We start from the raw sequence: 13,586 nt of genomic DNA on the forward strand, positions 1-13,586 counted from the left end.
GAGCTTAAATTCGTCACAGTGGGGCATCACCGCTCAGAGTAGCGATCTTTACGACGTTCTATGCGCACAAGTTAACCGCCCTTCGGGCTCGATCGCAAACGTGCCGCTTCAACGGAGATGCAGTAAATACCGGTATCTGGTGTCGTAAAGTGCGGCATTGGTTTTCCACCCGAGAGAGAGCCTAAGGAAGCGTAGGGTCTCTATGACCTGAGTGAGAAGGAAATGGGGAAGAAAGGGTTCCCGGGTAAAGAAGAAGGGAAGGAGAAGTTGAAAGGTATTAGAAAGAGCGAGAAAGAGGGGTAGAGGAAAAAAGGGAGGCGGAAAGAGAGAGGGACAAGAAGGAGAGGACCAGGGCAGCTCGCCACGTAATTTATGTCTGGAGCGCACCGCGGTACGCCGCAACCGCGTTGACAGTTGAAACACGGCGGCGACTCGGATTGGTCGGCTCCGGGCGCCTTATAGGGTCGCGCGCATGCGCACACCGCCTTACGACATCCATCAGAGGCGACCGGCTACTGCCGTCAGCATGCCACTCTTTATCTTTCTCCTTTTCTCTAGACCCCTTGCCCTTTGCCGATGTCAACCGAGCCGTAATCCGCTGTCACTTTGGATACTGTCCCCGTCGCCGTCTTGCTCTTCGTGCCTGTTAGGTTGTTGTCCTATTTCGCCTATTCCAGTTGTCGGTCCGACAACGACGACCAGGAGTACCTATCCTACGCGGTTGCGACGTCTTCCGACCATGTCCTTTACGGTGCCTCCTCTTTGACTTCGGTGGAAAGTGTCTTCTCCATCTTCGGCTCTGCCTCAGATCGGTTACTTTTACCGGCGAGCTTTTTTCCTCCCTTCGTCGTTGCGAATTATATAGGTTTTTGAGCTGAGACTGGTCTACGACGCGTCCACGTTGACGCGGCGTTTTTCGACGTCCCTTGTCCCTTTGACTTAGAATCGATTCGATTCTATCCGAACTATTAATGAAAGGAAGCATCCTTTCGTTACTTTCACCCTATCTCTATCCTTCCTCTGTTCTTCTCTGGTTGGTGATTTCTCGCGATCGACTTTTTGTTTATGGTGACACTGTTTCTAACGACTTTTGTGAACACTGCACAATGTAGGTGTGAGAATTTCGCTCGAGCAAATCGACTATGCTTTGTTTCGACGCAATTGCGGTTAGATCGGAAGGATTAGGTTCTTTCCACTTGGTTTTTCGATGCGACTACTGAACCGTGAACGGTGAAATACCGTCGATGCTCGTTCGGGTGTCGCGTGAGACCGCGTTGCAAAATACAGCCGCGTAAAACAATCGTTTAACACCGCAACATTACAGTTCAATTAACGTATTAGGCTCCATTCGCGTGGAGAACTTTGCATTCCCGTTGTCATCGAGCCTTTTAGCCATTCCTATCGTACAATAAGATTAAAGCCATCGAACTAATGTTATTTTCCTGTCTTATGATCTTTTTAATTGCTACTTAAGCTAGCGTTAGTTAATCGCTGTTTTTACACCGTGTCAGCCGCGAAATATGGACATATTATTCGTAATTTGTAACTATGTAATTCTCTAGCAGTAAACTAAAGTTATACTCTGTTACAATCTGCTTTTGTTAAAAATATCGGATCGTAGAGAAATAAATAAAAAATACATTTTTCATTCTTTGGCCGTGAGCTCTCCATTTCCAATAGATAAAACAAATTTATGTTTAGCTCCTATATCTTTGATCGCGATCACAGGTATATAAATTTTGTATAAATATTCTTAATTCAGACATACGTAAATATTATAAGATATTGATTGTAAATTGTGAAAATTTCTAAAGTGTATGATTGTATGTTTGTTCCAGCAGCCGGCCAGCTCGCAGGAGCGTGGCAGCGGCTTGGCTGTGGGGCGTCAAGGGGGGCCCGGCAGTGCGGGGGGGCCCGGAGCAGTGGACCAGGCGAGGGACCTAAGTCCCTGCCTCCCTGCGTCTATGGGCGACGCTGCACGACCTACCACCTTACCGTGCAGTCCTCCTGCCGCCCACCATCACGGGCCCCATCATACACCCCTGCATCAGACCCACTGTGGAACAAACAACAACTGCTACGACGGACCTACCACCCCCTACGACTCTAGGGATTATGATTCTCCCGGAGGTACGTGTTTGTATTATCTTTAGCAATATTTAATTCTTTATCACATCGAAATATTTCGAGTATTTCCAACTTTCTTTCATATCGTACAATTTTAAAGTATTTAATGCGAAAATTAATTCGATCCATTTAGATTTACTTGTTTCTAACAAGCATCTTAAACTGAAATATTTTAATGTTTCACGACAATTTAAAAACAACCTCACGCGTGTTCGTATTGGCAACTTCGCGTGAATTGATCGAATAAGGAAAATTATTTTATTTGGTAATCGAATTTATATTGCACGTACCACGAACAAACCGGTAATTTTGTTTAAAGACACATCGGATTAATTTACACCCGTAATAACATTTAGCGATTCAAGTAAAAATTGTTTTCGATGATTCTTAATTTTCTTTCATTTTTAAATCGACAATCTTAATTTGTAAATTAAACGTCATAATTCATTATCCATTGAAACGCTTGTCAGGTGGCCAAGAATACAGGAATAGCAACAGTAATTTCGAGAACCCCAGCGACTTGACCATGCCTCCGCATACGACGCACCATCATCACCATCATCACCATTCGCATCTGCACCCGCAGACTCACTCGCAGGAGCAACAAACCACGGACCACTTGCACGCTATCCCAAAGCTGGAGCCACCACCCACTCCTCCCGCACAGTCTGAGGATGTTCCGGGGGTGGTTTGCGCCGGATGCGGTCTACGGATATCCGACAGGTTTTACTTGCAGGCGGTGGACAGGCGGTGGCACGCGGCCTGCCTTCAATGCTCTCACTGCCGTCAAGGACTCGATGGCGAAGTCACTTGCTTCAGCAGAGACGGAAACATTTACTGCAAGAAGGATTACTATCGGTGAGTCGATGCAGACATTTGTTACGGTGATTAACCCTCGACTGGTGGCCCGACGAGGAACGTTACGTAAGCGGTCGAGGTCGATTTGACGGAGTTTTCTTATAAGAGATTGTAATAGGCAGACTGTAGACATTTATGCAAATTCATATTTTTGTGAATAGCTCTTATCTTTTCGTTAATCATGTGTGATCATGTTGATCATACTTACCAGTCTTGGCTTGGGATTTCTTTAAGACCAATCTTTAAGATTTATCAATCAGATATTAATACGAGCTATGCGTTGTTCGTTGTCAGTGATTAAAAGCTTTAAATTGCTGACAATAACCGATTATAAAATAATATACAAAAAATTTTATATTATAAAGGCTCGTTTTAGAAATTGCTCGTTTAAAACTTTATGCTCGTAGATGGAAAACGAGTTTAAAAAAAAAACGCAATTAAAATAGGGATCTATATTAGTAAGCAGTTGGCTTTTTATCATGAAGATAAAGTCACTACCTCTCATTAAAGATTCGTAACGATCGCCAATGAGTATCGTCGAGGCGAGTCATAAAAGCGAAGTTTCGAACGTTTGTAGACCTTCCCGTTAACGAGTTTTCTAATGATTTTGTCTAGTGAAACGTCTTGGGATTGTACGCATTAAATAAATTAGGCACATGTCCTATATCGATCCATTCCTCTCATCCACCCATTCTAATAGCTTTGGCCATGGTTTACAACTATATTTATATCTGCACGAATCTTCATGCGGTCGACTGCTAATCTTCCCCGCTAAGCAATTAAAATGAAACCACAAAGTATAGTGTCTTTGGTTTTTATCGACAATGTTGCCCGAGGAAATCCGTAGTGGTCGACTTCCTATCGTTATAGTGAAACAACGATATTCGCGTAGCTATAGCCAAATTTTGTGTTCCACAGATCTCAGTCATTCGTAATTATTCGTTACAAGTAATATGAATGAAAGATTAGTAATGTATCGATATCTTAAATTCTACTCTTTATTCCTTCAAGATTAAAATCATTTTAATGAACATAATTAAGAAGCTCAAAGGCAGTTTTTATTGAAGAAAATATAAAATATAATGTATCACAGAAAATACACTTGTGTCATTGTTCCACTGACATTTAATTAATCAATTACACTCAATCACATAATTTCAATCAATACTTAAAATTTTTCTAACATATTAAATTTTCGATGTTGTCAAAAATTAAGTTCGCTCGATTCTCCTATATTTTTACGTTATATTTTCGTTTTGAATTTTTCTTCACGTCAATAGGGCATGTTATACGGTGCAAAGAAAATGCTAGGTCGCTCGTCACTAGAGCAAGTCAACCGCAAAGCGGTAATTTCTGTAATTTCAGAGACCATTCGAGGAGACCATCCGCGATTTCAGAGAGCGCGTGTGATTTCAAAGTAGGCGAACGCGTTTGCGCAACGAAGGCCTCGAATCTCCTCGGTCACGATGATAAGGGCTCGTTTTATCGACGTGCACGCGATTGACAGTGAATTACCATTGCACCGAGTAGCTAGCCATCGAGGCGAATCACGCATGGAATAACAAAAAATTATCGTTGCAGAGAGCGACTCGCGGAAAACAATAAGATACCATGCGTTTATATAAGTCGACTTGCTTTTCCTCTGAAATGCACGTTATTCCGAGAACGTGCATTCTCTTCCAAGAAAAACTTTGTATTTCGTGTTGAAATTTTACAAAAAACACGATCAGGCATCATCGATGTACAGTGGTTACGAAAAGTATCTGCATATCGTTGTACCTGTGGTAGCATTTGCATACTAATTAATTAGATTCAAGTATATTAAATTTCGTATCATATAATAGTACTTTCATACTATTATAAAAATTTCATATTATGGAAATTAAATCTAAAATCTCATAAGAAAACGTTTCGTTGGAAAATGAAGGTATGTGGAAATTATTTCTAGCCTCTTTTTAGTGTAGCTTTCTAATTTTTATATTCTGAATTTTTCTATTCTTGTATTTTATATTCCGATACGATAAAATCATATTAACCATAACATATAAGAATTGAAAAGTTTTTGATAGTTTTACAGCTATTTGACATTATGTGTTGACTACGTATTATTTAACGACTTGACATTACATTCATCCATTAATTTTTGGTTATGTAAAGTGAAGTGATTTGAAAGAAGATCGATTCCGTATAAAGCGATTTAGAATTTTATTAGAAACTATTAGAAGATGAAAGGATAAAATTTATTACTTTGGAAGTAAAAATGATAATTTCTATTCACGACAACGTTCATAGACTATTCATACACGACTATTCATAGAAAATTGATCCATTAAGCAATACACGAGCGTAAGAGCTTCACGTAGTATAAGGATAATAAAGTGCACAAGCGTATTCGTCTTACCTAATCTACCTAATACTCCGAAACAACGTTAGAACCAGGAAAAAAAGCTTATCGATGCGATCGTCCTCTTTTGCAGATGTGCGAGACCTTTCCCCAGATTTCTACTCAAGCGGTTCCTCAATTAGTCAACTTTCCCTATCGGGATTATAAACGATAAACGCAAATCCGTAATAAGTTACGCAATCCGTGGTGATTTCCGTATTGTTAGGGATACGACGACAAGCGTATCACCTTAAAAATTACGTGATTTTTATGAGAAACACAATGAAATTCTCATAATCATAAAGTCATAATAAGAAAGACGATTCTGATGGATAATTTCCAGAAACTTAGAATTTGTCCCTATTTATATATTATTTAACTATTTTAAAAGTTAATACTTCAATACCTAACACTCTGATTAACGAACTATTTTTTCTGCAATCTGTAATTTTCTAAATCTATGACAAGCATAAAAGATATTTTCATAGATAGCTATGAAAATAAGTAGATAAAATTGTAAGTTTTAGTTTATGCTATCGCTGTTGTTACTAATAAAATGGAGCATTTTAACAAAAATTACATTGTTTTATTAAATCGTTTCATTAAACTTGTTGAAAGCTTTCTATTATAGTTTGCAAATTATAGCGTAGAAAATTATTCTTTCAGTTCTTATCAGTAGTTGATTTCCGACGAAATTTTATAGAAACGGATTTAAAGATGTAGCGGCACTGATGCGCTGTGTACTTGTCAAATAAATTTTCGCAATACTTGGTCCATCTCTACCTAAAGTATCCTAGACCGTTATTCGTGTTGCGCCAAAAGCGAACTTGGCACAGCTCCGTAAGAATTCCCTCACGTTTAGCCGGCACTGGTGATTCCCATTCCGAGAAACAATTGCGCCCTCGACGTTCGCGCTCCAGTACACGGAAATCACCTGTCTTGCCATATTTCGTGCCCCGGTTTCAGACACTAATCCTTGTCTAGCAGGGAGTCAGAAGTCAATCGTTCCTCCTGGTGAACGATCTTTTAGAATGAAAATCGTTCGCGAGTCTTTTCGAATGCTTTCGGGTGAAACTTTCGCGCCGTGTTTGTGATTCGTTTGGAGAAACGATGTCAAGATTTTGTAGGGAGATAGAAGAGTAAAAAATGTTTTGCTTCGATCAAGAACTTCATATATTGTCAGATTCTTTATCGTAAAAGTTATGATTCGAAGTAATATTGGCAAATTCCGTCAAGGAATAGCGTCAAATTGTATTTCTGTTGTTCTTTCATCAATTTTATTCAATTTCATCCAATTTCAAAGAAAATTGAACCTATGATTTCCGGCTATTTAAATTTACCTAACTCGCTAAAGTTATTCTGAAGTATCCAATACAACTATTCAAATCAACAACCACTAAACTAGCTCCATATAACCACCAATTCAACCACGTATCAACAAATCCATAAATCTTCCTTTGCAACCCACATCAGAAATGAAAATATCAAAGTTGCCTACTCGTATCGCGATGCCTCATTCCACATGCTCCGATCGTTCTTGTTCGATCGACGAGCGAAATAATTTAAAGGTTCATGAGAGAATATCGTTGCGGGCACCATGGTTGAGAGGGACAGGGAACATCGTGTTGGGCCGTGGAGTAGGCCTCACACGGCGCGGATATTAGCGTACTCCCTCGCTCTGCTCGATTCGCACACACGGCTGTTCGCCGTACGTACGGACTGGCCAGTCCATCGACTAATGGTCACGACTCGACCATTTACCTCCGGCGAAGCGTCGATTCTTGATAAGTAAATCACCGTCGATCTACATTTCACGAGCGACGGACGATATACACGTGCACCGGGCTGCACGTCATCGCGGATGGTGCACCAGCGCCGTCAACCCCCGGATGTCCCTTCGATGCACTTGCCTTTCTCTATTTTTTCCTTTCATTCTCAGTCTCCTTGACTCTTGAATCGACCTTCGACCTTTCGTACTTTGTTTCCCACTCGAATTTTAATATTTCTTTTCTCTGTTATCGTTCGCTTTCTTAATTGAATGACGGATGAGAGTTGTTGGAGGAAGTTTAAGTAGGCTGCTTGGTATTCACGAATTTTTAAAGAGGCTTTTATCAGCGGTTGAATTGTATTCTAGGCTCTCCTATACAATGACTTACTAATTAATAAAATTAGCGGATAGGTAAATAAGTTGCCGTTTACAGATTCATGTTGCTCAATTTTATTATTTCACATCGAAGAAGACAATCGATGATTTATTTGTTTGATTACCAAATTTGTTACTGGTACGTAAGAAAACTTCGTAGCGTTGGTTTTCGAATGTTAATTTAAAATCAAATTTCAGCCACTGTCGGAGAAAAGTGGAATCGCGCTTGGTCGGATTGGTTAAATATTCTAAAACGTTCAAGCGTTCCATGAATATAGTAATTTTACAGTTATTCGTGATTCAACATATGGTCACGGAGATCGTAGATAGCCGTGATTCATTATTACATAAATCATTAAACGCGTGACAGAAGCTGAAGTCGCTCGACTCGAAGCCGCGTTGCAATTTCGGTAGCCAGACACCCAACAGAGGTTCCTTTTGCTCGTCTTCCGTCCTCCGCTTCGTCTGCACGCTTTCTGCTCGCTCGTGGACGCGGTGGTATGCCTCGAAAATCACGCCAGCCGATCTCAGAGGCCACGGTCGAGATCCCCCTGGATAAGGAGCTGGTTTTATCGCGCAAAGCAGGACGCGCGAGTGAAGACACCCTGTGACAGCGACGAGATTAGAACTCGCGAAGGGAGAATGTCGTTTAGACGTTCTTGCACACGCGTTTCGGCGATCCCTGTGCCGTGTGAGATTCTACAGATTAAAATTAACGGAATATTGCATTGGTCTAGTCGATTAATTTTTAGATTAAATTTGAGATTGAATGGAATCAATCAAAATTTGGGATTTTCACAATTGAGCAATTATGATGATCGTCGTGGATTGGTTAACGTTTGCCTTTTTATCGTTGTTGATTTACACAAATATTTCTTTCGCTGAATCAAATGGAAAGCACCTAAGATGATTTTTCTTAGATGAATAATTTACAAAAATGTGGGGAGCAACTTTGCTGGATAATCGGGATATTTGAGGTATAAAGATGAAATTAACAGAACTGAAAATCGTCGTAATAAATTTATAACATCGTCCTATTCGCACCAGCGTGATACCGCGACTGTCTGACTTCGTATTCCGCCGGCTCATACTACTGTGCTTGCTTCAAACAGGTATATGTGCATAAAACTAAACAAAATAGAGTTGAAAATGCCTCGAAAGATTCAGCAAGGCTAATAGTAATATGGTATCTTTAATATCTATATAAAATTTATGTTTTTTTTTAATCAATTATATCGAAGAATCTAAATAAAAGTGAAAATATCTCGATGAAAATATCACGGACGAAAATTCATCTTGTGCAATGATACTTTGATCAAAGTAGAAAATGGCATAGTGTCTAGTCAGGTTTTCGGGATTTCCGGCAGGAAAGTTGGACGCGTTTCCTATTGTCGCCCAGGTAGAGGAACTTTATTCGTGGCCGGATAGTGTGTCGGCGTTACGCGATATCTACTAGGAAAAGGAATAAATTTGTCGCTGCTGCGATGCGCGCTGCGATTCCTCGTGATTTACTCGTGCGGCACTCGTAAATTAAGCCTTGAAATTTGAGAACGTAGATTTCCCGTTGATGCGATTGTGTAAGACGAGCCCCCCCGGTTTTTTGCACGCGCGCGGATCACGTGGATTCGTCGTTCCGTGCCTGAGATGCAAATGCCGTGGTCGCCGATTACGCGAGTACTCGCGACTTGTTCTCTCTGTCTCTTTGTTTGAACCAGTGTGGGAGGATCGACGAACCTTCTGATAACGTTCGTTTACCAGATAGCGGGCTTTTTTTCAGTCGACGGGGCCTTTGAGATCAGCGACTCTTCCTCAGAACGAGTAAAGAAAACACGATGATGAAATACAAGGAAGACATGGAAACTTTCGGAGCGATATATATTTTACATTTGGGAATCGTAAGAATTTAGAAAAGAAGAATTACGATATTTCGTTACAAATGACAATGTGTTCCTCTAAATAATCTTCCATGTAACGTACCTATTCGATGTATCGAAACTGGTGTTCCAGATTATGTATTTCGATACTACTGTACGCAACTTCTATTCTTTAATTCGCAATTCAGTAATTTAAAATTCACATCAAGGCTAAAATTCTGATATAATCGCCATCTGCCTTTAGTCCATAACACATATAGCGAATTTGACTCGATATGACAATCCAGAGTCCACACCACACCCTCTAACGAAGCAACATACACCGAAACCGTCCAACAACTCGACTCGTTCTCAGTTAACCGTTTAAAATTCAGAGAGCAAGTCGTCGAAACCAGTGACAACGGAGACCAAGAGTGTCGAAGCAGAAGGTGTGGCGGGGCCGTGTTCTCGCTGCAAGCGGCCCTTGCACGCGAGCGGACAACTTTGGACGCGTTTCCTCGTGGTGTGTCCTCGCGAACCGGTACACTGTACACGCGTGTACACGGTTGCATACACAGTTGCTTACCGCGTCATACAAGAGTGACAGCCAAGATGGAATAGCGCAGACATCCCGTCACGACACGGCTTTGGGCCCGAAACTCTTATCTCGGTGGCTCGCATGTGCGATCTGTGCCGTCGTTGCCGCATAGCCAGCGTGTCGTTGGCTGCTGGCTGTCGCCGCGACCGGTGTTATTAGGCGACGCGCGTTCGCGTGTCCGTCCAGTGAACTCGGTTTTACGCGCGTGACACCCTTTCGTAACTCCCGCGTCGCGGCTCTAGATCGGAAGGAATTATTTCCAGCAGCGGGCCCGAACTCGTTCGTCTAGCTCGCGGACCCAACGATCGATTGATCTAACGCGACCAACCGTACACGTGGCTATGAGGTTTGTAGGATCGAGTTACGCGGATGGACTCTTGGATGGATGGTCGATTTCTGGGTTTGAGGCGTTGACGTTAAACGAAGATGATGGCGAGAAGCGGAAGAATTACTTTAGGGAATTTAGGACAGTTTGGTGTATATTATTATAATATTGGGTAGCGTTCGAGTAGTGGCTGTGTACTATTTGCTTGTTAGGATAGGTTAGGTCATCTTTGGTAAGTTAAAGTAGATCTTAGGTTTCTTGGGAGTTTTAACACGTTAGATGCTTATGACATATGTGTTAAATAATGATTAAATAATGCTGTTGTATTGGAGAATGTGTTGGAGACGTTTGATGGAATGTTGAATAGTGTTCGGGTAGTGGATATTTGGATGTTAAGACAGCTTAGGATTTTCTAATATTTTGATATATATTAGATGATACTGAAGACGTAGATTCGTGTATTTCGGACGCAAACGAACTATGTAGCGAACATGTATGTTGGAATATGATATTTCAGGGATGAATAGCCATATTTTTAATAGCATCAAATACACAAACTCAATTTGCTTCTTGTGTAATATTTTTCCAGGCCAAATAACCGTATTTCGAATCGATGTAATCATTGGTACACAGTCTCGCTTTCTCAGTAATCTCTTCTTATCACACGCCTTCAGAAAGAACTCGGCCGAGCACGAGAAGTTACAAAGAGCGCGCCTTATCCAGTGGCTAACCAGATCTTGATATTTTGACATCGAACAGGATGCAATTAGCGAAAAAGAAAGACGAAGCGAAAGAGTAGCTACAATTTAGCGATGGATCGCCACAGGTGCTTTTCGAGTTATCCGGCTCATCCATTTCGATTTCGGACGAGAATGTCAAGCAGCTTTGAATGTTTTAACGAGCCACTTTCCAAGCGAAATATGAACGTCTGGCTGGCAGACGGTAGAACGTCGAAAGTGGCTGGTCACCTCGCGTGTTAGCTCGGCCCGGCCCGGTGGCTTCGTCGTAAAAATTGCTTGCGCGTAAAGAGATCGTTGCTCGCCGTGCTCTAAGAGCTTCCTGGATCGTTCAAGTTTTTTTCTTCTCTTCTTTCCTCCTCTTTTCCTCCGGAATCGCCTCTGTGTGTTCCTCGAGCTGAAATTACTTCGCGGTGCTAGCCCGTTGGTCTTCGGTCTCCGTCTTTGTCAGACGCGTTTGTTCGAGCTTTAGTATCGCCGTTAATATGAGCAGCGTCGGCAATCGAAGCGTGTCCAGCCCCCTGATCGCTGATAAATTGCTCTAATGCGACTAATGAACTACCCGCTACAAGAGTTAGCCGTGCGCACGTTCGCGGATGTTTTCGAGGCGAGCATGCTCGATGATGCCTCCTTCGCGCGCGCAAGTATTCAGTATTCACACACGGCCAAGTTCAATGCCGGCTGGTAATTAATTCGGGGCTCCGTCTCGCTTCGGGGACCGTTTGGAATTTCTTGCCCACACCGCGCCACGGCAAATTCGTCCGCGAACCATGCAGATTCGTTACGTGGGCGATGGAAGAAACCGGATGCCCGGATTAAGGGTGCAAAATGAATGGAACGAGGATCGTTTAGGTCTTTCTCGGAAATTCTTCGTGAATACTGGAACAAGGTCTTTGAAACTAAGGGGCTTTCTGAAAAGAAGGGCTTCTAAGTATGTGATAAATATATAGACGCTTTTTTTTTTAATGAAATAATTTTATAAAATATCATTTTACGAAATGTTCATTTATTTTGTAAATATAGAAAAATAGTGTTTTTTGAGGACTATTAGAATTTTAAATTGGAACCTTAGGTCGCATTGAAAAACTAGAACTAGATTTTCCTATGTAATTTACATACTTGACTCTCTTATCTTCTGAGCTCTTTTTTCAGAAAACTTTCCAATTCGTTTCTTTTTTTTTTTTTCTTTAATTGTGGATATTGACGTAGATGGAGGTCATAGGATAGTAATTTTGCGATGCCTGGTTTCTTGGCTAAATCCGATTAGGAAGTAAACTGCTGATTCAGCGACACAAATTAGTAGAAACTTGGAATATTTTAATCTATTCAATTCTGTTGATTTTCAATCATTCGATGATCAAAGCCATTGGTGAAACTCACTGTTCCATTCTCTTCCACTTTTGATGAATTTTTCTAAAATATAAAGCGTTGTTAGATAAGATGTCCGCACCGAGCTACTCATTATTTATCGAGTAAACCCGCAGCACTGCCACGTGGGACGCTGGACACGCATAATTTATCACCAACGTTTTTGCATACAGCGAAATGTATGAACTTCGACGAGCAACCACGCGAACGTGTTTCGTGAATTGGATGTTTTCGAGGTTCGTTGAAATTGCTCGACAATCATGGAACGTGATTTATAAAAACGCATGTTAATATTCACTCGAGAATTTTGAAATTTATAATAATTTGTTTCGGGAAGGTGAGGTCAAGTGGTTCATTAATTATAAACTCGCATGTTTACTGAAATACAATATTTGTGGTTTACCACGAAGAATTCGATGAACGTGTTTCGTAGATGAGTTAGTAAGTCACGTTCGATGACCGATTCGAAGATTTTTCTGTTATTAATAAACCAATATTTATATTACGATGTTCATTAAAATGTTTGATGCGTCGTTATATTTTCACGATGGAAGATACACGAACGCATAAAATTCACTTATTCCTTGTGCAACCAGAGATACGTTTGAACCGGTTCGCCGGAATATCCTGCGACCGCTTGGTAGCCGATGGCTCTGTTTCCTCAGGACTCGAACGACTTAATGTCGCTACCTCTTAGCCTTCATTTTATCTTCTTCGGATTCCGGTTACCTTCGAGTCTTACAAACCCTATAATTTCAATCTTCCGCTTAAAACGCCCCTGTTTCTATATTTTAATATTTCAATTTTCTGCTCTTCATATTGTTAATTTCCTGTATAAAAGAGTAGCATCTACAGAATCGTTAACTGCAAGACATTAAGCGGCATATATTTTCTTAAATGTCGGAGTGTCGTTATCTTACCTGATAAAATTACATTACATATTCATATTATTTCTATTTAATGCCAAACCACATAAGCAATATTTTATTCGAAAAAGAATATAAAACAAGACAAAAACTTCCTTTCTCTACGAATCTTCTATATACATCCAAGATCATCTAAAATTCGTGCAAAATCGTATATCTTTTAAACGACGTTATTCGAGATTGGCGCGGATAACGAGCGTGTAGGAGGACGTTCTTAATTACGTATGAAAAAGAAGGGATCGGAGGAAAGAAGAGAGAAGAGAGAGAA

General features: G+C 40.9%; 1 protein-coding gene across 2 annotated transcripts in view; it reads left to right on the plus strand.

Annotated features, from left to right (window-relative positions):
* Positions 1-13,586, plus strand: part of LOC126863726 (protein apterous-like) — a 54,485-nt gene that overhangs the window by 13,659 nt on the left and 27,240 nt on the right. Inside the window, exons 2-3 of one of the 2 annotated variants that reach the window (XM_050614183.1) lie at positions 1,839-2,130; positions 2,598-2,985. In XM_050614183.1, the coding sequence (XP_050470140.1) occupies positions 1,839-2,130; positions 2,598-2,985 (680 nt within the window). The remainder of the gene's footprint in view (positions 1-1,838; positions 2,131-2,597; positions 2,986-13,586) is intronic. The other variant, XM_050614184.1, reaches the window with a different exon arrangement.

Source organism: Bombus huntii, chromosome 3 (assembly GCF_024542735.1).
Source record: "Bombus huntii isolate Logan2020A chromosome 3, iyBomHunt1.1, whole genome shotgun sequence".
Lineage (NCBI taxonomy): Eukaryota > Metazoa > Arthropoda > Insecta > Hymenoptera > Apidae > Bombus > Bombus huntii.